General features: G+C 51.3%; 1 protein-coding gene across 1 annotated transcript in view; it reads left to right on the plus strand.

Annotated features, from left to right (window-relative positions):
* Nucleotides 1-3,116: 3,116 nt before the first annotated feature.
* The window catches only part of PDE6D (phosphodiesterase 6D), a 67,022-nt gene continuing 42,895 nt past the window's right edge, over nucleotides 3,117-27,243 (plus strand). Inside the window, exon 1 of the mRNA XM_060242829.1 lies at nucleotides 3,117-3,284. Coding sequence (XP_060098812.1) covers nucleotides 3,235-3,284 — 50 coding nt within the window. The 5' untranslated portion in view covers nucleotides 3,117-3,234. The remainder of the gene's footprint in view (nucleotides 3,285-27,243) is intronic.

Here is a 27,243-nt window from a genome sequence, read left to right on the forward strand (position 1 = left end):
CCCCTGCCAGTTTTTGACGGCACGCCGTTGATAGCGGCGAGCAGGGTCAAAAGTTTGGGGGGTACTATTGGAGCCTTCACTGACAATCGAGGTTCAGATAGCAGCCACTGCCAAGTCCGCATTCTTTCATCTTAGGCAGGCGAAGCAGTTGGCCCCCTTCCTGGAACGCGACGACCTAGCAACAGTGATTCATGCTACGGTCACCTCGAGGTTGGACTACTGTAATGCCCTCTACATGGGGCTACCCTTGTGCCGGACCCGGAAATTGCAGTTAGTGCAGAATGCCGCTGCCCGGCTGCTATTAAGGCTCCCAAGATGGGAGCACATTCGGTCGGGGCTTCGGGATCTGCACTGGCTGCCAATAACATTCCGAGTCCAGTACAAGGTGTTGGTCATTACCTTTAAAGCCCTATATGGCCTAGGACCTGCCTACCTTAGGGACCGTCTCTCCCCACACGTTCCCCAGAGAGTACTACGATCGGGTTCACAAAACCTGTTAGTAATCCCCGGGCCGAAGGAGGCCCGCCTGAAATCCACCAGGGATCGGGCCTTCTCGGTAATGGCGCCTTACTGGTGGAACCAGCTGTCGGAAGAGGTACGGGCCCTGCGGGACCTAGGGCAGTTCCGCAGGGCCTGTAAGACAGTCCTCTTCCGGCAGGCCTATAACAACTAACTGACATTGAGAATATCTTCTGGATGGAACTAAAAATGACATTGAGAACATCTTCTGGATGGAACTAGAAATGCATCTACAGACCGCTGGTTTTTATTCTTATTTTTATGTCTTATTAATTATGGTTTTAACTTTATTATGTAAATGTTTTTAAGCTGAATCTATGTGAATTATAATGTTGTAAGCTGCCCTGAGCCACTTCGGTGGGAAGGGCGGGATATGTCTAAATATAAACTAACAAACAAACACAGAGAGAGTAACACGGCAAAAGGACAAAAAATCAAAGGTACATAACCCACCGTGAAAACCAGCTTCTATTATTAAATTATACAAGGTCAACAAAAATAACCACACTCATACACAAATTCCAGCGTCATAAATTCCAAAACAACCATAACTTTTAGTCCTTAAAAGAAAAGGAAGCATTAGCACCAAAAGTCCTCCTTTTCATCCTATGGTAAAACTTCCCATCTCATTCCATGAAATCCTGGTGTAGTACTCCAGATGTTTACATTTGTGGACAGACATTAAACATCTGGAATACTACACCAGGATTTCATGGAATGAGATGGGAAGTTTTACGTGTTAATCACCCTTTGGGTGAAGAAGTACTTCCTTTTATCCGTTTTAACCTGTCTGCTCAGCAATTTCATCGAATGCCCACGAGTTCTTGTATTGTGAGAAAGGGAGAAAAGTACTTCTTTCTCTACTTTCTCCATCCCATGCATTATCTTGTAAACCTCTATCATGTCACCCCGCAGTCGACGTTTCTCCAAGGCAAGCTAAAGAGTCCCAAGCGTTTCAACCTTTCTTCATAGGGAAAGTGCTCCAGCCCTTTAATCATTCTAGTTGCCCTTCTCTGGACTTTCTCCAATGCTATAATATCCTTTTTGAGGTGCGGCGACCAGAACTGCACACAGTACTCCAAATGAGACCGCACCATCTATTTATACAGGGGCATTATGATACTGGCTGATTTGTTTTCAATTCCCTTCCTAATAATTCCCAGCATGGCATTGGCCTTTTTTATTGCAAACACACACTGTCTTGACACTTTCAGTGAGTTATCTACCACGACCCCAAGATCTCTCTCTTGGTCAGTCTCTGCCAGTTCACACCCCATCAACTTGTATTTGTAGCTGGGATTCTTGGCCCCAATGTGCATTACTTTGCACTTGGCCACATTGAACCGCATCTGCCACGTTGACGCCCACTCACCCAGCCTCAACAGATCCCTTTGGAGTGCCTCACAATCCTCTCTGGTTCTCACCACCCTGAACAATTTAGTGTCATCCGCAAACTTGGCCACTTCACTGCTCACTCCCAACTCTAAATCATTTATGATCAAGTTAAAGAGCATGGGACCCAGTACCGATCCCGCGGCACCCCACTGCTTACCGTCCTCCACTGTGGAGACTGCCCATTTATACTCACTCTCTGCTTCCTATTACTCAGCCAGTTTTTGATCCACAAGAGGACCTGTCCTTTTACTCCATGACTCTCAAGCTTTCTAAGGAGCCTTTGATGAGGAACTTTATCAAAAGCTTTCTGGAAGTCAAGGTAAACAACATCTATCGGGTCTCCTTTGTCCACATGTTTGTTCACCCCCTCAAAGAAATGCAACAGGTTAGTGAGGCAAGATCTTCCCTTGCAGAACCCATGCTGGGTCTTCCTCAATAACCCGTGTTCATCAATGTGCCTACTCATTCTGTCCTTGATAATGGTTTCTACCAACTTTCCCGGTATTGAAGTCAGACTGACTGGCCTGTAGTTACCCGGATCTCCTCTGGAACCCTTTTTAAAGATGGGGGTGACATTTGCTACCTTCCAGTCCTCAGGAATGGAGGCAGATTTCAATGAAAGATTACAGATATTTGTTAGAATACAATAATCAATAAATAATAATAATAATAATAATAATAATAATAATAATAATAATAATAATAATAATAATCATCAATAAAATAAAACGAAATAACAAAACAAAATAATTAACAAAATATTTTTTTTGAAAGAGATAACCGGGTCCTCGCATCCGCGGGCGTAACGTGTGAATACGACCGCGTGTCGAGGTTTGCGCGCTCCGCGTCGCCCCGCCCGCCTGATACTTCCCCCTCTGCCCGCCAGGGGCCGCTCTCCGCCGCCGGCGCCCTTGCTCGACAGCGTCCCCGGTGGCCGGCGACCGCCATCGCAACCCCAAGCCCCCTCCTGTCGGCGGGGATTGTCCCGCGGCGACACCCGTCCGCCACCGCCCGGCGTTGCTGTTAGGGTGTGGGGGGGTGTCCCTTCCTTAACGACCAGCTGGGTGCGGCCGTCTCGAGCGGCGGTTGGTTCGAGCGGCTGCCCGTCACGTGGCGGGATGCGGGAGCGGCGCGCGCGGATTGGCTGGCGGCTTTGGCGGGCGCGCGCGGATTGGCTGGCAGCTTCGGAGGTCCCCACCTCGGGTCCCCAACCAAGGTTGGGCGAGCAGGATAGCGGCGGGCGCGCTCTCTGTCTGCCCCCGCCCTCGCTCAGGCCCTGCGAGCCAGCCCCGCTTGGGCTGGGGGGCGCCGAGCGGGACCATGGCGGACCATGAGGAGCGGGCCAAGGAGATCCTGAAGGGATTCAAACTGTATCCGGCCTGGCATGGATTGAGGGGGAGAATCTCATGAGGGGGCTGTGGGCGCTCCAGAGGGGGCAATACGGTAATGCAGGTATTGGGGGGCGCTTCAGAGGGGGGAATACGGTAATGCAGGTATTGGGGGCTCTTCAGAGGGGGGAATACGGTAATGCAGGTATTGGGGGCTCTTCAGAGGGGGGAATACGGTAATGCAGGTATTGGGGGCTCTTCAGAGGGGGGAATACGGTAATGCAGGTATTGGGGGGCGCTTCAGAGGGGGGAATACGGTAATGCAGGTATTGGGGGCTCTTCAGAGGGGGGAATACGGTAGTGGGCAAGGGGGCGCTTCAGAGGGGGGAATACGGTAGTGGGCAAAGGGGTGATGCGGAATGACGGGGAGGGAAATACGGTACCACCTAAATGCTGGCGGGGGTGGGCGCCTTTTGGAGGTCGGCGTGCGCTTTGTGGGTGTAATACGGTACCTCCGCGTCGTGGGCGGGGGGGGGGGTTGGAGCGGCGTATAATACGGTACTTTTAAACTTGGCAGGTGTGCGGTGGGGGGGGGGAATAGAGGCGGTGTGTCCTGAATTGGGAGGCGCGGAGTTTAGTGCAAATGCGGTATTTGGGGGGTCAGGAAGCGCGTGTGTTGCGGGTGGTTTGAGAGGCGTCCCTGGTGTTGCCAGGGGGTGTCTGCAGGAAGAGTGCAAAGGGAGAGCCAGGCGTGGAGTCGGTTGTACCCTCATACCTGCAAGGTGCCAGCAGTGCTGGTGGAATTCTGTTTTCGGGGCGAGGGTTTTTATTAAGATGGGCAACTTTAATTGGCGATCGGAAGCTGGGCTCTGCCTGCCACAAGGGCCTTGGTGGCTTCAAACTGAAGCCCCTCAAACTGGAGAGCCAGTTTGGTATAGTGGTGAAGTGTGCGGACTCTTATCTGGGAGATCCGGGTTTGATTCCCCACTCCTCCGCTTGCAGCTGCTGGAATGGCCTTGGGTCAGTTTGGTGTAGTGGTGAAGTGCGTGGACTCTTATCTGGGAGAAATGGGTTTGATTCCCCACTCCTCCACTTGCACCTGCTGGACTGGCCTTGGGTCAGCCGGAACTCTGGCAGAGCTGTCCTTGAAAGGGCAGCTGCTGGGAGAGCTCTCTCATCCCCACCCACCTCACAGGGTGCCTGTTGTGGGGGTGGAGAAGATATAGGAGATTGGAAGCCGCTCTGAGTCAGAGAGAAGGGCGGGGTATAAATCTGCAGTCGTCTTCTTCTCCTTCCCCTTCTCCCTTCTCTCTCTCTTCTTCTGGCAAGGAGGGACTGGCCGCAGGAAACGTGGGAAATGTGATTGGCATCTCTTGACAGCTTGGCAGAGGGTGGCTTTGCGCTTCCCCAAGGGTTATGTAAATGAAAACGGAGATCTGGAAATAGCCAGAAGGTCATCAAGTTCACCCCCCGCCCATCCTGGGCAGGATTCTCCAGATGTGAGCCTTCGCAGGAATAATCCACGTAATCCAGACCATACTGTGCCAAGGTGCATTGCAGAGAGATGCCTGCAGAACTAGAAGCTTCAGGGTGCTTGTAACAAAAAGCTGAGTTGCAAACCTTTTTTTTTTTTTTTGAGGGGCGGGAGGGGGTAGTGAGAAAAGTATAAGAATCTCATAAGAACTGAGAGAGCAGTCCTAAACAGGTCTACTCTGAATTCTACTAAGGTCTATTCAATAGGGCTTACTCCCAGGAAAGTGCTCTTAGGATTGCACTGTAACTGTTCTGCTAGTCTGGGAGCTACTTGGGGGAGTCAGGGATTGCTTGAAGCAAAACTGGTTCCGTCCTCGTGAACTTGCCTTATGCCAAATCAGACCATTGGTCCCCTGAAGTCAGTATTGTCCAGGGGTGGCCAAACTGTGGCTCTTGAAGCTCCCACTATCCCATCAGTTGACCTCCTCCTCCTCCCAGGTGGAGCAGGCTGGGAGTGAATTGGGGCCAGTTGCACTGGAATGGGGATGCTGGATGCTGAGCTGTGGTCTAGCCAGGATCTTGCAAGGACGTATCCTTCACACAGTGCTGTTCTAGACCAGGGGTAGGCAACAGTGGCTCTCCAGATGTTTTTGGCCTACAACTCCCATCAGCCCCAGCCAGCATGGCCAATGGCTGGGGCTGATGGGAGTTTTAAGCAAAAAAACATCTGGAGAGCCAATGTTCCCTGCCCCTGTTCTAGACCCACAGCAGGGGGATGGGTTTGCAAATGGTCTGGAACTTTGCCTCTTTTGTGCTGTTTTAGCCTGTGCTTTCTGACTCCACCATTCCTGTGGAGTGGGACGGCGGTAGAGCATCTGCTTGGTAAGCAGAAAGTCCCAGGTTCAATCCCCGGCATCTCCAACTAAAAAGAGTCCAGGCAAATAGAAGAAGAAGAAGAAGATATTGGATTTATATCCCGCCCTCCACTCCGAAGAGTCTCAGAGCGGCTCACAATCTCCTTTACCTTCCTCCCCCACAACAGACACCCTGTGAGGTGGGTGGGGCTGGAGAGGGCTCTCCCAGCAGCTGCCCTTTCAAGGACAACCTCTGCCAGAGCTATGGCTGACCCAAGGCCATTCCAGCAGCTGCAAGTGGAGGAGTGGGGAATCAAACCCGGTTCTCCCAGATAAGAGTCCGCGCACTTAACCACGACACCAAACTGGCTCTCTCAATTGGATTTCTACCCTGCCATTCACTTTGACTCTCAGAGTGGCTCACGATCTCCATTATCTTCCTCCCCCACAACAGACACCCTGTGAGGTGGGTGGGGCTGAGAGGGCTTTTGCAGCAGCTGCCCTTTCAAGGACAACTCCTGCGAGAGCTATGGCTGACCCAAGGCCACGCCAGCAGGTGCAAGTGGAGGAGTGGGGAATCGAACCCGGATCTCCCAGGCAAGAGAGCTATGGCTGACCCAAGGCCATTCCAGGAGCTGCAAGCGGAGGAGTGGGGAATCAAACCCGGTTCTCCCAGATAAGAGTCTGCGCACTTTACCACTACACCAAATACTGACTTTGATGGACTGAGGGTCTGATTCAGTAGAAGGCAGCTTCGTATGTTCAGAGCTAGAGCTGATCCTGGGGGGGCTGTGAGCCCAGGTTTGCAATGGAATGCCTGTGGGGAGGTCTCCCTTGCAGGCTCTGGGGTGGGGTGTGGCACCGCTTGATCCTTGTCAGCAGACACCTCTGCCAGGCTGGTCCCTCTCCGGCCATCCCCAGCCACTGGCTTTGACCGCTTGGGCTCTTGGCAGGCTTGAATACGGGGCTAAAACCCCATAGAATGAATTTTAACAGGGAGAAATGTCAGGTTCTTCGTTTAGGTAGGAAAAATCCAATGCGTGGTTATAGGATGGAGGAGGCTTGTCTTAACAGTAGTCTGTGCGAAAAGGATTTAGGGGTCTCAGTGGACCGTACGCTGAACATGAGTCAGCAGTGTGATGCGGCGGCAAAAAAGGCAAATGCAGTTTTGGGCTGTATCAACAGAAGTATAGCGTCCAGATCACGTGAAGAGATGGTGTCGCTTTACTCTGCTCTGGTAAGACCTCACCTGGAGTATTGTGTTCAGTTTTGGGCACCACATTTTAAGAAGGAACGGGTCCAGAGGAGGGCGACGAAGATGGTGAGGGGTCTGGAGACCAAGTCCTATGAGGAAAGGTTGAAGGAGCTGGGGATGTTTAGCCTGGAGAGGAGACAGCTGAGAGGTGATAGGATCACCATCTTCAAGTCCTTGAAGGGCTGTCATACAGAGGGGTCTGAAGACCAAGTCCTAAGAGGAAGGGTTGAAGGAGCTGGGCATGTTTAGCCTGGAGAGGGGGCGGCTGAGAGGTGATAGGATCACCATCTTCAAGTACATGAAGGGCTGTCATACAGAGGGGTCTGGAGACCAAGTCCTATGGGGAAAGTTTGAAGGAGCTGGGGATGTTTAGCCTGGAGAGGAGCGGCTGAGAGGTGATAGGATCACCATCTTCAAGTCCTTGAAGGGCTGTCATATAGAGGGGTCTGGAGACCAAGTCCTATGAGGAAAGGCTGAAGGAGGTTGGGCATGTTTATCCTGGAGAGGAGGCGGCCGAGAGGTGATAGGATCACCATCTTCAAGTACTTGAAGGGCTGTCATATAGAGGTTGGTGTGGATTTGTTTTCTGTGGCCCCAGAAGCTAGGACCAGAACCAGTGGGTTGAAATTAAATCAAAAGAGCTTCCAGCTCAACATTAATAAGAACTTCCTGACTGTGAGAGCGGTTCCTCAGTGGAACAGGCTTCTTCAGGAGGTGGTGGGCTCTCCTTCCTTGGAGGTTTTCCAACAGAGGCTAGATGGCCATTTGACAGCAGTGCTGATCCTGTGAACTTGGCGGGAGGTGTCTGTGAATTTTGCACTGCACTTGGGGTTGGACTAGATTACTCTGGAGGTCCCTTCCAACTCGATGATTCTTCCCGTGAAGAGGCGTTATACAATATGCAGGTACCTTACACTGAATCGGACCACCGATCTGTTAAGGTCAGTCTATGTGCACTGGCAATGGCTTTCCAGGATCTCAGGCTGTGAGGTCTTTCCCATCACCCACTGCCTGGTCCGTTTAACTGGAGATGCCAGGGATTGAACCGGGGACCTTCTGTGCGTCAAGCAGATGCTCTGCCACTGAGCCACAGCCCCCCTCCCTAACTCGCCAGGGTCTCAGGCTGAGGTCTTTCCCATCACCTCCTGCCTGGTCCTTTTAACTGGAGATGCTGGGGATTGGACCTGGGACCTTCTGAATCCCGAGCAGACACTCTACCACTGAGCCACAGCCCCCCCTCCTTAGCTCTCCAGGATCTCAGGCTGAGGTCTTTTACATCCCCTCCTGCCTGGTCCTTTTAACTGGAGATGCTGGGGATTGAACCGGGGACCTTCTGTGTGTCAAGCCGATGCTCTGCCACTGAGTCACAGCCCCACTTCATGGCTCTCCAGGGTCTCAGGCTGAGGTCTTTCCCATCACCTCCTGCATGGTCCTTTTCAACTGGAGATGCCAGGGATTGAACCTGGGACCTTCTGCACACCAAGCAGATGCTCTACCACTGAGCCACAGCCCCCCTCCTTAGCTCTCCAGGGTCTCAGGCTGAGGTCTTTCCCATCACCTCCTGCATGGTGCTTTTCAACTGGAGATGCCGGGGATTGAACCTGGGACCTTCTGCACACCAAGCAGATGCTCTACCACTGAGCCACAGCCCCCCTCCTTAGCTCTCCAGGGTCTCAGGCTGAGGTCTTTCCCATCACCTCCTGCATGGTCCTTTTCAACTGGAGATGCCGGGGATTGAACCTGGGACCTTCTGCACACCAAGCAGATGCTCTACCACTGAGCCACAGCCCCCCTCCTTAGCTCTCCAGGGTCTCAGGCTGAGGTCTTTCCCATCACCTCCTGCATGGTCCTTTTCAACTGGAGATGCCGGGGATTGAACCTGGGACCTTCTGCACACCAAGCAGATGCTCTACCACTGAGCCACAGCCCCCCTCCTTAGCTCTCCAGGGTCTCAGGCTGAGGTCTTTCCCATCACCTCCTGCATGGTCCTTTTCAACTGGAGATGCCAGGGATTGAACCTGGGACCTTCTGCACACCAAGCAGATGCTCTACCACTGAGCCACAGCCCCCCTCCTTAGCTCTCCAGGGTCTCAGGCTGAGGTCTTTCCCATCACCTCCTGCATGGTCCTTTTCAACTGGAGATGCCGGGGATTGAACCTGGGACCTTCTGCACACCAAGCAGATGCTCTACCACTGAGCCACAGCCCCCCTCCTTAGCTCTCCAGGGTCTCAGGCTGAGGTCTTTCCCATCACCTCCTGCATGGTCCTTTTCAACTGGAGATGCCGGGGATTGAACCTGGGACCTTCTGCACACCAAGCAGATGCTCTACCACTGAGCCACAGCCCCCCTCCTTAGCTCTCCAGGGTCTCAGGCTGAGGTCTTTCCCATCACCTCCTGCATGGTCCTTTTCAACTGGAGATGCCGGGGATTGAACCTGGGACCTTCTGCACACCAAGCAGATGCTCTACCACTGAGCCACAGCCCCCCTCCTTAGCTCTCCAGGGTCTCAGGCTGAGGTCTTTCCCATCACCTCCTGCATGGTCCTTTTCAACTGGAGATGCCGGGGATTGAACCTGGAACCTTCTGCACACCAAGCAGATGCTCTACCACTGAGCCACAGCCCCACCCTCAAACTGCAGGAGAGCTCCCCAGAAGGTGATTGTTTTGAAACTGGAAATGACTGACTTGGGTATAGGCGGACTAGTGCATTTTTCCTTGATCCAGTATCTCATTTGGATTTCCCTGCAGGGCTCTTTACCTGACCGTCTGACCGCATCTTCCGCTTCAACCCAAGAGGATTAGAAGCCCCTGTTCTGAAAGAAGCCCTCGCAGTGGGACCCTGGGTTCCGTACGAGAGGCTGCAGCTTTGTAGAGCTTTTGTCTTGTAGCTGCTGTAATGGAGGGCCAGATGCTGCACAGGGAGAGTCGCCTGTGAAGGAGATTATAGCCTCTCTCCAGCCTCCTGATTTCTAGGTTAAGATGATTCGCTACCGACAGGAATTGGAGGAAGCTTAAAGACTAACAAAATTTGTGGCAGGAGAGCCGGCTTGGTGTGGCGGTGAAGTGCGCGGACTCTTATCTGGGGGAACCGGGTTTGAGTCCCCACTCCTCTACTCGCAGCTGCTGGAACGGCTTTGGGTCAGCCATGGCTTTTGCAAGAGTTGTCCTTGAAAGGGCAGCTGCTGGGAGAGACCTCTCAGCCCCACCCACCTCGCAGGGTGGCTGTTGTGGGGGAAGAAGGTATAGGAGATTGTAAGCCACTCTGAGTCTCTGATTCAGAGAGAAGGGCGGGGTATAAATCTGCAGTCTTCTTCTTCTTCTAGAGCCTTCTCAGCCCCACCCACCTCGCAGGATGTCTGTTGTGGGGGAAGAAGATATAGGAGATTGTGAGCCACTCTGAGTCTCTGATTCAGAGAGAAGGGCGGGGTATAAATCTGCAGTCTTCTTCTTCTTCTAGAGCCTTCTCAGCCCCACCCACCTTGCAGGATGTCTGTTGTGGGGGAAGAAGATATAGGAGATTGTGAGCCACTCTGAGTCTCTGATTCAGAGAGAAGGGCGGGGTATAAATCTGCAGTCGTCGTCTTCTTCTTCTAGAGCCCTCTCAGCCCCACCCACCTCGCAGGGTGTCTGTTGTGGGGGAAGAAGATATAGGAGATTGTAAGCCACTCTGAGTCTCTGATTCAGAGAGAAGGGCGGGGTATAAATCTGCAGTCTTCCTCCTCCTCCTCCACTTCTCACGTCTCCAGATACAGCTAGCATGCGAGTCCATCTGTCCTTATGTCTTGGCGAGTGGAGAGGTTTCATTAGTAGGTAAATGACAACAGCAGGCGAGTGGCAATAGCAAGTGTGATTGGATTAGCTATGATATGCAGAGGGGCAGTGGGCATGGAGAAATCTGCATTGATAATGAGAAAGGAGACCTAGGTCTTGATTCAGTCCAGGAGGGTACCTGCTCTTGAGCCTCATTATCAGTGGCAATTCAGCAGTGTCTCTTTCTAATCTCCCTTTGAAAATTCCTTGGCAAAATTCTTAGGTCAGCAACTGAATATCCTGGAATGTGAAAGTATTCCCCCCCCCCCCCCGTGGGTTTTTCTTTTTTAATGTTGTGGTTTCTAATGTCTGGCGTCCATTTCTTCTTTGTTGAAGGGATTGGGCTGTTTGTCCACCGTAGAGGGTCATTGCTGGCATGTGATGGCATAAATCTCATTAGAGCAGGGGCGTCGAACTCAATTGTTATGAGGGCCTGATCTGACACAAATGAGTCTTTTTCAGACCGCGCCATGTATGTCATAAAATGTAATGCCAGGTAGCAGAGATACAAACTTTCTAAAGGACACAGACAAACACAAAGTGAAGTAGAACATGCTTGAAGTATTAGCAGTCTTGCAATGTTGCGGTCAGTATCAAAGCAAACTGTCCACCCCCACCCCTTCTTCCCCGAGAGAGGAGCCTCAGCCAATGGAGAAAATAGAGGCTTTGCTCCGTAGCTCCTGCGCGATTGAGAAATCCTGGCAGAGCAAACTGTGTCACAGAAAGAAGCAAGAGAGAGGGAGAAGGAAGCAGACTCGCTTGCGGGCCTGATAGGAGCCCGCCGGGGGGACTGATCTGGCCCACAGGCCAGAGGTTTGACACCCCGGCATTAGCGGATGTGCAGGAGTAAGAACTTGAGATGGTCTGGCTGACGTTGCTGGGTCGACTGATGGTGTTGCTGGGAGCTACATGAGAGGAAAGTTGGCACCTTGGTTTGCAAATAAGCTGTGGAGAATATAATTCTGCGCATGGGCATATGGAGGGACGCCCCTTCAAGTAGTACTGGCCACTAAGTCCATCTCTAGAGCTCTGCCTAATGGCTTCCAAAAGAAGAAGAAGAAGAAGAAAATATTGGATTTATATCCCACCCTTTTCTCTGAATATCAGAGCGGTCACAATCTCCTTTACCTTTCCCCCACACACATAGCAGAGGTGGGTGGGGCTGAGAGAGCTCTGACAGAAGCTTCCCTATCAAGGACAACTGCGATAGCTCTGGCTGACCCAAGGCCATTCCAGCTGCTGCAAATGAAGGAGTGGGGAATCAAACCTAGTTCTCCCAGATAAGAGAGCTATGGCTGGCCCAAGGCCATTCCAGCAGCTGCAAGTGGAGGAGTGGGGAATCAAACCTGGTTCTCCCAGATAAGAGAGCTATGGCTGACCCAAGACCATTCCAGCAGCTGCAAATGGAGGAGTGGGGAATCAAACCTGGTTCTCCCAGATAAGAGAGCTATGGCTGGCCCAAGGCCATTCCAGCAGCTGCAAGTGGAGGAGTGGGGAATCAAACCTGCTTCTCCCAGATAAGAGAGCTATGGCTGACCCAAGGCCATTCCAGCAGCTGCAAGTGGAGGAGTGGGGAATCAAACCTAGTTCTCCCAGATAAGAGAGCTATGGCTGACCCAAGGCCATTCCAGCAGCTGCAAATGGAGGAGTGGGGAATCAAACCTGGTTCTCCCAGATAAGAGAGCTATGGCTGGCCCAAGGCCATTCCAGCAGCTGCAAGTGGAGGAGTGGGGAATCAAACCTGCTTCTCCCAGATAAGAGAGCTATGGCTGACCCAAGGCCATTCCAGCAGCTGCAAGTGGAGGAGTGGGGAATCAAACCTGGTTCTTCCAGATAAGAGAGCTATGGCTGACCCAAGGCCATTCCAGCAGCTGCAAGTGGAGGAGTGGGGAATCAAACCTGCTTCTCCCAGATAAGAGAGCTATGGCTGACCCAAGGCCATTCCAGCAGCTGCAAGTGGAGGAGTGGGGAATCAAACCTGCTTCTCCCAGATAAGAGAGCTATGGCTAACCCAAGGCCATTCCAGCAGCTGCAAGTGGAGGAGTGGGGAATCAAACCTGCTTCTCCCAGATAAGAGAGCTATGGCTGACCCAAGGCCATTCCAGCAGCTGCAAGTGGAGGAGTGGGGAATCAAACCTGGTTCTTCCAGATAAGAGAGCTATGGCTGACCCAAGGCCATGCTAGCAGGTGCAAGTGGAGGAGTGGGGAATCAAACCCGGTCCTCCCAGATAAGAGAGCTCTGGCTGACCCAAGGCCATGCTAGCAGGTGCAAGTGGAGGAGTGGGGAATCAAACCTGGTTCTCCCAGATAAGAGTCCGCACACTTAACCACTACACCAAACTGGCTCTCTTCCTTCCCCTGTTGTACTGTTGTTCCTTCCCCAGTTGTACTGTTCAGGGTCTCTCTGTCAGGAGGATCTGTATCACCCTCGGTACCAGCTCACCGCAGTCCTTTTCTGCCTCAGCAGAACTGTCCAGCAAAACTCGTTCCTGACGGCGAAAGCGTTAAGCTCGGAGCCCCAGAAAGCGAGCTGCGCTTTTTGGAAAGACAGCTGCGTAGTGAATGCTTTACTGTTTGGTTTTGAGAGAGCAGGGCTTTTTTCAGACTAAAAGAATTGGAGCCTGCTGGATTCTCGCTCTTAGGCTAGCAAAGAAAAGGTTCCTTTTTCTCGCCCCTCGGTCTGTTCCTTTCCTCTTTTCTCTCTCGGCTGGCTCGGTGCCAGTCAGCCTGAATTGGAAGAATAGCACTTATGTTTGTAGGCCTCCTACCGAGAGGATCACGATATGTGCTTGTTGCCGTTCTGTAGAGCTAAGACAAACATGCCCTGGCTCCTGGGTCGCTTCCTCCGTGTGTCTTTCGTCCGTCCCCAAGAGGCGCTATCCGAAACTTTATAGTTGGTATTCCAAGGTCTGTGCATGAGATCATTGGCTAAACACGCCAGCTGTTGGGCAGAATGCCGAACTAGAGAGCCGGTTTGGTGTAGCGGTTAAGCGTGCGGACTCTTCTCTGGGAGGACCCGGTTTGATTTCCCTCTCCTCCACACGCGCCTGCTGATGTGACCTTGAGTCAGTCGCAAATTCTCACAGAGCTGTTCTGCTCAAGAGCAGTTCTGTCAGAGCTCTCTCAGCTCCACCTACCTCACAGGGTGTCTGTTGGGCAGAGGACAAGGGAAAGGAGATTCGTAAGCTGCTCTTTGGCTAGTGAAGTTGTTGTTGTTCAGTCGCACAGTCGAGTCCGACTCTTTGCGACCCCGTGGACCGAGTCACGCCAGGCCCTCCTGTCTTCCACCATCCTCCGAAGTCTGCTCAAATCCGTGTTTGTTACATCAGTTATGCTGTCCAGCCATCTCACCTTTTGCTGTCCCCTTCTTCTTTGGCCTTCTGTCTTTCCCAGCATCAGGGTCTTCTCTGGGGAGTGCTCTCTTCTCATTGGGTGGCCAAAGTATTTGAGCTTCAGCTTCAGCATCTGACCTTCCAGGGAACAGTCAGGGTTGATTTCCCTTAGGACTGACTGGTTTGATCTTCTTGCAGTCCAAGGGACTCTCAGGAGTCTTCTCCAGCACCACAGCTCGAAAGCATCTATTCTTCTGCGCTCGGCCTTCCTTATGGTCCGGCTAGCGAAGAGTAGGATTTAAATCCAATCTCCTCCACTCTGAGACTCCTTTGGGTAGTAAAGGGCGGGGTATTAATCCAATCTCCTCATTGTTCTCCTCCTTCTTCTCTCCTAATTGTTTACTGCAGGGGTGGGCAACGGTAGCTCTCCAGATGTTTTTTGCCTACAACTCCCATCAGCCCCAGCCAGCATGGCCAGTGGCTGCGGCTGATGGGAGTTGTAGGCAAAAAACATCTGGAGAGCTACCGTTGGCCACCCCTACTTTACTGCATCCCTTGATCGTTGCAGTCTTCCCCAAAGTGATCTGGCCTGGACAGCGACAGTACTGGACTACTGTATATCTTCTGTTATGTGTGCAGGGCCTTCTCTGTTTTTGGGAAACAGCGCATTGAGATTTTGCTGACCCGAACCTTGAAACATCTGTCCTAGCTAACCGAGCGTTGAAGCTGATGAAAGTTAGACCTGGTCAGTGCCTTGAAAGGGAGGTCATTCAAAGCCTCTCGGAGACGGTTCTGAAGCTTTCAAAAAGAAAGGGCTTTATGGATGGAATAATTCAGCCTTGTGCGAAAAGGATCTAGGGGTCTTAGTGGACCATACGCTGAACATGAGTCAACAGTGTGATGCGGTGGCTAAAAAGGCAAATGCGATTTTGGGCTGTATCAACAGAAGTCTAGTCTCCAGATCACGTGATGTGATGGTATCACTTTACTCTGCTCTGGGAAGACCTCACCTGGAGTATTGTGTTCAGTTTTGGGCACCACATTTTAAGAAGGATGTAGACAAGCTGGAACGGGTCCAGAAGAGGGCGACGAAGATGGTGAGGGGCCTGGAGACCAAGTCCTATGAGGAAAGGTTGAAGGAGTTGGCATGTTTGTCTCCTGGAGAGGAGGCGGCTGAGAGGTGATAGGATCACCATCTTCAAGTCCTTGAAGGGCTGTCATCTAGAGGATGGTGTGGAATTGTTTTCTGTGGCCCCAGAAGGTAGAACCAGAACCAATGGGTTGAAATTAAATCAAAAGAGTTTCCGGCTCAACATTAGGAAGAACTTCCTGACCTTTAGAGCCGTTCCTCAGTGGAACAGGCTTTCTCGGGAGGTGGTGGGCTCTCCTTCCTTGGAGGTTTCTAAACAGAGGCTAAATGGTCATCTGACAGCAATGAAGATCCTGTGAATTTAGGGGGAGGTGTTTGTGAGTTTCCTGCATTGTGCAGGGGGTTGGACTAGATGACCCTGGAGGTCCCTTCCAACTCTATGGTTCTATGATTCTATGAACAATCATAAGAGAACCCAAGAACGTAACAGAAGCCATGTTGGATCAGGCCAGTGGCCCATCCGGTCCAACACTCTGTCACACAATGGCCAAAAAACCAGATTTCGTCTTGCAGAAATCCCACCATGAGCTCGGCAGTCACAGCCCTGCTGAATCTCTCGAGCACAATAAAAATGCAGATCGGCCGGCCGGCCGGCAAGGGCCTGAAAGCCTGTGCCAACAAAGGAACCAGTGTCTTGTTAACATAAGAACATAAGAGAAGCCATGTTGGTTCAGGCCAATAGCCCATCCAGTCCAACACTCTGTCACATAAGAGCCCATCCAGTCCAACACTCTGTGTCACACAGCGGCCAAAAACCCCCAAGTGTCATCAGGAGGTTCACCAGTGGGGCCAGGGGATCAGAAGCCCTTCCACTGTTGCCCCCCTCAAGCACCAAGAATACAGAGCATCCCTGCCCCAGACAGAAAATTCCATCTATACCCTTTGGCTAAGAGCCACTGATGGACCTCTGCTCCAGATGCTTATCCAATCCCCTCTTAAAGCTGGCTGTGCTTGTAGCCGCCGCCACCTCCTGTGGCAGTGAATCCCATGTGTTAATCACTCTTTGGGTTAAGAAGAACTTCTTTTTATCCGTTCTAACCCGACCGCTCAGCAATTTCATCGAATGCCCCCGAGTTCTCGTATTGCGAGAAAGGGAGAAAAGTATCGTTTGTTAAATCTGCTACTTTTTCCGTAAGTTGTTCAAGGCTTAGTCTGATTTCACTCAGTGCTGCAAAAATACATTCAACTGTCTTAGCAGTTAACAGAGTGGCTTCTTTCTGAGTACTGTCTGCTGTCGTTAACTGGACAATTAGAGCCTGATATCTGGGAACCCCAGCTGAAAAGATCTCGGGCGCCTGATGTTGGGGAAAGCTGTTCTCTGTCTGAGTCTCTGGAGAGTCTCTGGAGAGTCGCTGGTAGTGGACGCTGGCTTGTTCTGTGGGCCGTTGCCCCCGGTGAGCGCACGAGGAGTCTCGCACTGCCGAAGCAGGCTCAGGGCGGCTAACAACACAATCAGTACATTAGTTTTACACAGTATTTAAACAAGCTGATTGACACATTAATTAAAATTCTGCTAAAACTCTTAAAATCAATAAATTTAATAAAATCAACATATCGGTGCTATTGTACAGATGGCGAATTTCATTAGCCGTTTCCCCCTTAGTCGGTGAAGGCCGATCGAAAGAGGGTGGTCTTGCAGGCTCTGCGGAACTCTTCGAATTCCCGCAGGGCGCGCATATCCTCTGGAAGCTGGTTCCGTAGGCGTGGAGCCATAGCCGAGAAAGCCCGGTCACGGGTGCTCTACAGCTTTACCTCTCTCGGCCTTGCCTTACTTCGTGGAAGAGAGCAAGAAGACACTGCGAGATACTAACGAAAACGCTAATAGCAATTTATATCAAGTTTATCAAATACAAATAAGGTGATACGCCGCGTGAAGGTTTCGGCTTGTGCTTGTACGAGCTGCTGTGTATTTTCAAGTTGAAAGGTTTTGAAGAACTTCAGACCCACCCCTCTTTGACAACGAGATTTTGAAACGGCGCTGGGCTCCGTCAGAGGTGGTTTTGGTGGAGTCTTCTGTGAAAAAAAAGATCTATGTAACGCAGGGGTGGCCAACGGTCGCTCTCCAGATGGTTTTTTTGCCTACAACTCCCATCAGCTCCAGCCAGCATGGCCAATGGCTGGGGCTGATGGGAGTTGTAGGCAAAAAAACATCTGGAGAGCTACCGTTGGCCACCCCTGATGTAATGAACTCTCATTGTTCATCAACAAAATCGTATCAATATACAAGCACTTTTTTGTACTTTGCACTTTATTGAAAATAATGTTCAGTCAAGGTTTCAGGTGTGCTCAGTTGTATTGGTCTTGTTGTCGTGAATATTCTTCACCCAGTGTCAACTTAGTTATTTATTTTATTTTATTTATTTCTGTAGTTTTATAGGCCACCCTTCCCCTAGTGGGCTCAGGGCGGCTTCCAACACAATAAAACAGGGGTGGCCAACGGGAGCTCTCCAGATGTTTTTTTGCCTACAACTCCCATCAGCCCCAGCCATTGGCCATGCTGGCTGGGGCTGATGGGAGTTGTAGGGCAAAAACAACAACATCTGGAGAGCTACCGTCGGCCACCCCTGCAATAAAACAATCGAACAAATTTCAAACAATTAAAAGAGATTAAAATTCAAACAATTCAGTCGCAACTCACATTAGACAGGTGGCATGAATGGTATAAAAACAGATCGATTAGGCATACTTGTCCCAACCTAGATGTTCGAGATGTTCAGGAATCAGTACTGTGCAGTGCAGTTTTGGACTTTGCAGTCTAGAGCAGGAGTCCCCAACCCCGTTTGCAGGCCGGTCCTGGTCCGTGTACTGTTGGAAACCAGGCCACACGAGAGCCAATCTTCCTCCAGTTTGGTGGGGAGAGAGCCAGTTTGGTGTAGTGGTTAAGTGTTAACCGAATAAGTGGCTAAGTGGTTAACTGAATAGCAGGACACCCATCTGCCTCAGCCATAGACCCGGTGGAACAGCTCCGTCTTACAGGCCCTCCGGAATGGCAAATTATGTGAATTGTGTGTTATTTGTATTTGATAAAATTGATACAAATTGTTGTCAGTGTTTTCGTTAGTATATCATGGTGTTTCCTTGCTCTCGACCTCGCCGTGAGTCTCCTTTTCACTTAACGGAAGAGCACTTGAAGGACTTTTGATATCGGGGAACTCCCGTCGAAACTATCTCGGGCGCCTGATGTTGGGTAAAGCTGTTCTCTGCCTGAATCTCTGGAGAGTCACTGGTAGCGGACGCTAGCTTGTTCCGTGGGCCGTTGACCCCTGGTGAGCTCATGCGGATTCTCGCACAGCAGCTTTCCTCGCACGCCTGCGAGCGAGTACTGACGTTGACGGCATTAAGGCCGCGAGTGTTAAAAGCCCAGGTGTCTCATTAGCTTAAGGGCAAGGTTAGTTGCTTGTGAATGGATTGCTACTTTGGTGCAGAAGCTGAAGAAAGGCTACAGCCATCTACGAGGCTAGCCTGCGTGGTGGGAGAGTAGATATCGTAACCTAGGTGCTCATGTAGTTGTTCAACCTCGCTCCTTTAAATCCCAGATAGTTCCAGTTGTGCTGTTTTGTTGGGCAGAGCAGTGTGACCAAGCCTAGCTGCGTGGGTACTGCCAAGACTTTTTTTTTTTGTAGCAGGAGCTCGTTTGCATTATTAGGCCACGCCCCCTGATGTAGCCAGTCCTCTAAGGGCTGTTCTTACAGGGCCTACTGTAAGCTCTTGGAGGATTGGCTACATCAGGGGTGTGTGGCTTAATATGCAAAGGCGCTACTGCTACAAAAAAAGCCCTCAATACTGCAGAGTATATTGAGTAGAAATACTAGGGGAAAGTCCGATCTCAGATCCAGGTGAGCTCAAAGTGTCCCCTGATCACACCCCTTCCCCTGCGAATGTTTGCATGCAACAAGTTGCTTCTCTTCTGCAAATAGTGCTTCTTACGCATTTGGCACAGTAGGTTCTAGGGCATTGCAGGTGCAGATGGTGGGATGGCATTACCTTTTCTCACGTTTTCCTTTCTGTGCAGTTTTGTACTTTGCAGTCGAGAACTGGAGTCCCCAACCCCCTGTTCGCAGGCCGGTCCCGGTCTGTGTACTGTTGGAAACCAGGCCACATGAGAGCCAATCTTCCTGCAGTTTGGTGGGGAGAGAGCCAGTTTGGTGTAGTGGTTAAGTGTGCGGACTCTTATCAGGGAGAACTGGGTTTGATTCCCCATGGCCTTGGGTCAGCCATAGCTCTGGCAGAGGTTGTCCTCGAAAGGGCAGCTTCTGGGAGAGCTCTCTCAGCCCCACCCACCTCACAGGGTGTCTGTTGTGTGGGAGGAAGATAAAGGAGATTGTGAGCCGCTCTAAGATTCGGAGTGGAGGGTGGGATATAAATCCAATATCTTCTTATCTTTTTCTTCTCCCTGCCCCCTCTGTTTGCAAAGGAAAGTTGGAGCCACCTGAGCGGGGTCGGGGGAGCACTACAATGCTTGGGTAGCGGGCAACGCTCAAGAAGCGTGCTCCTTGCAAGGAGCACGCTATGCAAGCGCCGTGCCTGGCCCCGCTCAGTTTTCCCGGATCGCAGGAAGCCTGAGTGGGGTCGGGGGAGTGGAGTCAGCTTCCCCCCCCCCCCGGTCCATGGAAAAACCATCTTCCGCAAAACCGGTCCCTAGTGCCAAAAAGGTTGGGGACCACTGGTCTAGAAGACTTATCTCAACACTGCAATCCCCAAAACTCCCGTAGTACTTCTATTCCAATTTCCTCTGCAGTATCCGCACAGCCAGGCTAGGTCACACTGCTCTGCCACAGAAAGAGCGGCGCAAAACAAGGGAGTTTTCCCCAATGACGTAGCACAGCTGGAACTCTCTGGGGTGTAGCGGAGTAAAGTCAAGCCAACCACAAAAGCGCCTAGGCTAGAAGGGCGCAACTCTGTTTTAAGATCACACTGTGTTAAATCCCAGCTGGGTGTCCTGTGACCAGTGCTCCCTATAAGCCAGGGGTGGCCAACGGTAGCTCTCCAGATGTTTTTTGCCTACAACTCCCATCAGCCCCAGCCATCAGCCGTGCTGGCTGGGGCTGATGGGAGTTGTAGGCAAAAAACATCTGGAGAGCTACCGTTGGCCACCCCTGCTATAAGCCATGGAGTCTTGTGAGCTAAAATTCTACTTTGTGAGCTACTGACATTAAAGTTGTGAGCTACTGCATAAATTAGTTTGCTCTGGGGCCATTTTTTCCTGAGCTGAGACAAAAAAGGTGTAAGCTGGAGGCTAAAAAAATGTGAGCTGGCTCACGCTAACTCAGCTTAGAGGGAACACTGCCTGGGACTTCTTCATGCTTGTAGCCACCGCCAACTCCTGTGGCAGTGAGTTCCATGTGTTAATCACTCTTTGGGTGAAGAAGCAGGGAGGGACGGTGGCTCAGTGGTAGAGCATCTGTTTGGTAAGCAGGAGGTCCCGGGTTCAATCCCCGGCATCTCCAACTCAAAAGGGTCCAGGCAAATAGGCATGAAAAACCTCAGCTTGAGACCTTGGAGAGCCGCTGCCAGTCTGAGTAGACAAGACTGACTTTGATGGACTGATTCAGTAGAAGGCAGCTTCATCTGTTCATCTGTTCAAGGAAGGGAGGGACGGTGACTCAGTGGTAGAGCATCCTCTTGGCAAACAGAAGGTCCCAGGTTCAATCCCCGGCATCTCCAACTAAAAAGGGTCCAGGCAAATAGGTGTGAAAATCCTCAGTTTGAGACCCTGGAGAAAGAGCCGCTGCCAGTCTGAGTAGACAAGACTGACTTTGATGGACGGAGGGTCTGCTTCAATAGAAGGCAGCTTCATCTGTTCATATGTTCAAGGAAGGAAAGAAGGAAGGAAGGAGGGATGGTGGCTCAGTGGTAGAGCATCTGCTTGGTAAGCAGAAGGTCCCAGGTTCAATCCCCGGCATCTCCAAATAGAAAGGGTCCAGGCAAAGAGGTGTGGAAAAACCTCAGCTTGAGACCCTGGAGAGCCGCTGCCAGTCTGAGTAGACAATACTGAGTTGGATGGACCGAGGGTCTAATTCGGTGTAAGGCAGCTTCATATGTTCATATATAAGTACTTCCTTTTATCCATTCTAACCCAACTGCTCGGCAATTTCATCAAGCGCTTCCTAGCCGTTGTCGCTTTTCCGTTTTGTGAGACCGAGTAGCGTTTTGTCGGAGGCTCACTCGGCACAAAAACCCACTGTTCTTCAAAACGTCGGCATTTGTCGAAAAGCTGCACGTCTACGGAGGGCAGCTCCTTTATAACACCCATGCCTGTGAAGATTGGTCCACAAACACAAAAGCAGTGTTTGTAAAGTCCTAAACTGGGGAAGGCATTGAATAGCGGTTGCCAGGGAGGGTGGGTCTTCGCAAAATTTCATTCTCCTCCCGACGACTACTGGGAGCTAAACCCCATTGGTCAAAACGAGCGCATAGGCTGCAAGCTTGCCGGATTTCGTGAGAGTTGCAGGAGCTGAGTTAATCTCGGGGCGGGTTTTCAGGTTTTAAAATGCAAACTATGCCCTGCAAAACTGTTGCCATCGGAATGCTTTGTGTTACCAACGGTGTTCTTTAAGGCTCGGAGAGAGAGCTTGCGCTGTCGTGATGTTTGGTCAGCAGACGGCAAATAGTACTGTGTCCCATTCTGGTCACCGCACCTCCAAAAAAGATATCATAGCCTTGGGAAAAGTGCAGGAAAGGGCAACTAGAATGATTCACGGGTTGGAACGCTTTCCCTATGCAGAAAGGTTAAAACGCTTGGGGCTCTTTAGCTTGGAGAAACGTCGACTGCGGAGTAACATGATCGAGGTTTACAAGATTATGCACGGGATAGAGAAGGCAGAGAAAGAAGTACTTTTCTCCCTTTCTCACAATACGAGAACTCGTGAGCATTCAATGAAATTGCTGAGCGGTCGAGTTAGAACGGATAAAAGGAAGTCCTTCTTCACCCAAAGGGTGATTAACGCATGGAATTCACTGCCACAGGAGGTGGCGGCGGCTACAAGCATAGGCAGCTTCAAGTGGGGAATGGATAAGCATATGGAGCAGAGGTCCATTTGTGGCTAATAGTTGGAACTCTCTGTCTGGGGCAGTGATGCTAGGTATTCTGGTGCTTGGGGGGGCACAGTGGGAGGGCTTCTAGTGTCCTAGCCCCACTGGTGGACCTCTTGATGGCGCTTGGGGTTTTTTGGCCGCTGTGTGACACAGAGTGTTGGATTGGATGGGCCATTGGACTGATCCAACATGGCTTCTCTTATGTTCTTATGTGACACAAAGTGTTGGACTGGATGGGCCATTGGCCTGATCCAACATGGCTTCTCTTATGTTCTTACGTGACACAGAGTGTTGGACTGGAGGGGCCATTGGCCTGATCCAACATGGCTTCTCTTATGTTCTTACGTGACACAGAGTGTTGGACTGGAGGGGCCATGGCCTGATTCAACATGGCTTCTCTTATGTTCTTATGTGACACAGAGTATTGGACTGAATGGGCCATTGGCCTGGTCCAACATGGCTTCTCTTATGTTCTTACGTGACACAGAGTGTTGGACTGGATGGGCCATTGGCCTGGTCCAACATGGCTTCTCTTATGTACTTTTGTGACACAGAGTGTTGAACTGGAGGGGCCATTGGCCTGATCCAACATGGCTTCTCTTATGTTCTTACGTGACACAGAGTGTTGGACTGGAGGGGCCATTGGCCTGATCCAACATGGCTTCTCTTATGTTCTTATGTGACACAGAGTATTGGACTTGATGGGCCATTGGCCTGGTCCAGCATGGCTTGTCTTATGTTCTTACGTGACACAGAGTGTTGGACTGGAGGGGCCATTGGCCTGGTCCAACATGGCTAATCTTATGTTCTTTTGTGACACAGAGTGTTGAACTGGAGGGGCCATTGGCCTGATCCAACATGGCTTCTCTTATGTTCTTACGTGACACAGAGTGTTGGCCTGGATGGGCCATTGGCCTGGTCCAACATGGCTTCTCTTATGTTCTTATGTGACACAGAGTGTTGAACTGGAGGGGCCAGTGGCCTGATCCAACATGGCTTCTCTTATGTTCTTATGTGACACAGAGTGTTGAACTGGATGGGCCATTGGCCTGGTCCAACATGGCTTCTCTTATGTTCTTATGTGACACAGAGTGTTGAACTGGAGGGGCCAGTGGCCTGGTCCAACATGGCTTCTCTTATGTTCTTATGTGACACAGAGTGTTGAACTGGATGGGCCATTAGCCTGATCCAACATGGCTTCTCTTATGTTCTTATGTGACACAGAGTGTTGAACTGGAGGGGCCAGTGGCCTGATCCAACATGGCTTCTCTTATGTTCTTATGTGACACAGAGTGTTGAACTGGAGGGGCCAGTGGCCTGATCCAACATGGCTTCTCTTATGTTCTTATGTTAACAAGACACTGGTTCCTTTGTTGGCACAGGCTTTCAGGCCCTTGCAGGCCGGCTGGCTGTTCTGCATTTTTATTGTGCTCGAGAGATGCAGCAGGGCTGTGACTGCGGAGCCCGTGGTGGAATTTCTGCAAGACGAAATCCGTTCTCCAGGCTTGCCTGGAACCCTGAATTATGAGCAGAACTGGTCAAAGATGCTCGTCAACTGCCCGAGAGCCTTGTCCTCTTGGAAGAATTCATGTTAATGCTCTGGCTTAGCGAGACAGATTCTCCCACGTGGTGCGCTCTGCGCATTATTAGATGCATTAGCCTGAATGCCCAGCCTACCTCTGGGGTCTTGAGAAAGAGAGGGGGAGGGAAGGGCCAGGCAGTTCCCCCACCCCCTTCACAATTCAGACAGCACTTCTGTTACAATACCAGGTCCTTGTGGGTTAATTAGTATCCCCACCATGACGTCACCATTCCTTTGGCGTGTTCCCAGGAGGCTGTTCTGGCTCTTTCGTGTGTGGGGGGGGGGGGCGGGAGGAGAAGCAATTCCAGATGCCAGGATGATGAAGGAAAAGATGACTGCGGATTTATGCCCCGCCCTTCTCTCCGAATCAGAGACTCAGAGCGGCTTACAATCTCTTATATCGGGGTGGCCAACGGTAGCTCTCCGGATGTTTTTTGCCTACAACTCCCATCAGCCCCAGCCAGCATGGCCAGTATCTCCACCCCCCCCCACAACAGACACCCTGGAAGGTTTTCTGTGGCCCCAGAAGGTAGTACCAGAACCAACGGGTTGATATTAAATCAGGAGAGCTTCCGGCTCAACATGAGGAAGAACTTCCTGACCGTTAGAGCGGTTCCTCAGCGGAACAGGCTTCCTCCTCGGGAGGTGGTGAGCTCTTCTTCCTTGGAGGTTTTTCAACAGAGGCTAGAGGGCCTTCTGACAGCAAGGAAGATCCTGTGAATTTAGGGGGAGGTATTTGTGAGTTTCCTGCATTGTGCAGGGGGTTGGACTAGATGACCCTGGAGGTCCCTTCCAGCTCTATGATTCTGTGAAGTGGGTGGGGCTGAGAGGGCTCTCACAGCAGTTGCCCTTTCAAGACAACTACTGCCAGAGCTATGGCTTACTCAAGGCCATTCCAGCAGCTGCAAGGGGAGAATGTGGAATCAAACCTGGTTCTCCCAGATAAGAGTCCGCACGCTTAACCACTACACCAAACTGGATCTCGCAGGATATCCTGAACTGCTGACTGAACTAGCTTAGATTGTGTTCATATCATTTCAGTCTTATTCTATCTGTACTGGCTTCCAGTTTGCTCCTGGGCTCAGTTTGAGGTTCTGGCATTGACACCAAAAGCCTTGTACGACCTGGGACCAGCATAACCTCAAGGACCTCCTTCTCCTGTCTGAACCTAGCCAGGCACTCTCCAGAGGCCTTGCTTCTGTTGTCCCCCTGTCTTCTGAAGCTAGGTGGGTGGCAACCTGAGATAGGACCTTCTCAGTTGAACATATGAACATATGAAGCTGCCTTATACTGAATCAGACCCTGGGTCCATCAAAGTCAGTCTTGTCTTCTCAGACTGGCAGCAGCTCTCCAGGGTCTCAAGCTGAGGTTTTTCACACCTAGTTGCCTGGACCCTTTTTTGGAGATGCCAGGGACTGAACCTGGGACCTTCTGCTTCCCAAGCAGATGCTCTGCCACTGAGCCACCGTCCCTCCCCAAAGTTGTCTTATACTGAATCAGACCCTGGGTCCATCAAAGTCAGGATTGTCTACTCAGACTGGCAGTGGCTCTCCAGGGTCTCAAGCTGAGGTTTTTTACACCTATTCGCCTGGACCCTTTTTTAGTTGGAGATGCCGGGGATTGAACCTGGGACCTTCTGCTTCCCAAGCAGATGCTCAACCACTGAGCCACCGTCCCTCCCTGTGGCCCCAGAACTCTGGAACTCGCTCCGCAGGGAGATTAATCTGTCTCCCTCTGTTTGGGATCTTTTGCCAGCAGGTGTGTCTAGCGTACTCCGTCAGCAGTTACTGGCAGTGTCCCCTCTAAGCTGAGTGAGCGTGAGCTAGCGCATAGATTTTAGCCTCCAGCTCACACGTTTTTTGCCTTAGCTCAGGAAGGAGGACCCCGGAGCACACTAATCGATGCAGCAGCTCGCAACTTTAACGCCGGCAGCTCCCGAAGTAGAATTTTTGCTCGCAGGACTCTGCCGCTTAGCGGGAACTTTGGTGGCGTTTGTGTGCGTTAAACGGAATGATTTCTACTTTTGACTGTATTGTAAATTGCTCAGCTATTTCAATGCTCCTTTTACGTTTGCCGCTTTGTGCACCTGGATCAGGTGGGAAGGCAGCGTGAAACTGTTCAAGTAAACGTTCCTCGCAGCAGAAAGCCTGCATCTACCTGGAGATGTGGCCCTTCTGCCCATGTTTATCTAGAGACGTTTAAAAAAAAAAATTATCACGGATCCCTCTCTGGTACCTATCGCCATGGTACCAACGCGCCGCTGTTAGCGAAGCAATAAGCCCTCCCCAGTGAGGCTGGCGTTCCCTCCCAGGTGTGCTGCCGTAGAGGGGGGTTGAATGCTCGCTCTGACACCTGAGGAGCGTCACCGCCTGAACAGAGATTCCGCCCGGTTTCAGGCCTGTGTGCCTTCCGGTGGCTGGAATATAAAAAAAAGACGAACTGGCTTGCGAGGGTCTGTGCAGTTCGAGAGCCAGTTTGGTGTAGCGGTGAAGTGCGCAGACTCTTATCTGGGAGAACCGGGTTTGAATTCCTCCCTCCTCCACTTGCACCTGCTGGAATGGCCTTGGGTCAGCCATAGCTCTGGCAGGAGTTGTCCTTGAAAGGGCAGCTGCTGGAGAGCCCTCTCAGCCCCACCCACCTCCCAGAGTGTCTGTTGTGTGTATGGGGGGGGGGGGAAGGTAAAGGAGATTGTGACCACTCTGAGATTCAGAGTATAGGGTGAGAGAGTCAGTTTGGTGTAGTGGTTAAGTGTGCAGACTCTAATCTGGGAGAACCGGGTTTGCTTCCCCACTCTTCCACTTACACCTGCTAGCATGGCCTTGGGTCAGCCATAGCTCTGGCAGAGGTTGTCCTTGAAAGGGCAGCTGCTGTGAGAACCCTCTCCAGCCCCACCCACCTCACAGGGTGTCTGTTGTGGGGGAAGAAGGGAAAGGAGATTGTGAGCCGCTCTGAGACTCTTCGGAGTGGAGGGCGGGATATAAATCCAATATCTTCATCTACCTCACAGGGTGTCTGTTGTGGGGGGGGGAGGTAAAGGAGATTGTGAGCCACTCTGAGACTCTTCGGAATGGAGGGCGGGATATAAATCCAATATCTTCATCTACCTCACAGGGTGTCTGTTGTGGGGGAGGAAGGTAAAGGAGATTGTGAGCCGCTCTGCGATTTGGAGTGGAGGGCGGGATATAAATCCAATATCTTCATCTACCTCACAGGGTGTCTGTTGTGGGGGAGGAAGGTAAAGGAGATTGTGAGCCGCTCTGAGACTCTTCGGAGTGGAGGGCGGGATATAAATCCAATATCTTCTAAATCCAATATCGTCATCGTCTTCTTCCTTTTCTTTTTCTTCTTCCTTTTCTTTTTCTTCTCTTCCCTCCCCCCCTCCTCTTGGGGTGGATGGGGGAGAGGAGGTTTCTCTGCTGACTTGTAGATGGCCCGATGTGGCATTTCCCAAGTTGTGGGTCAGGAGGACCCAGAAGTGGGTCACAAAGCCTCTGCAAGTGGGTCACAGG

This window comes from Heteronotia binoei, chromosome 6, assembly GCF_032191835.1.
Source record: "Heteronotia binoei isolate CCM8104 ecotype False Entrance Well chromosome 6, APGP_CSIRO_Hbin_v1, whole genome shotgun sequence".
Lineage (NCBI taxonomy): Eukaryota > Metazoa > Chordata > Lepidosauria > Squamata > Gekkonidae > Heteronotia > Heteronotia binoei.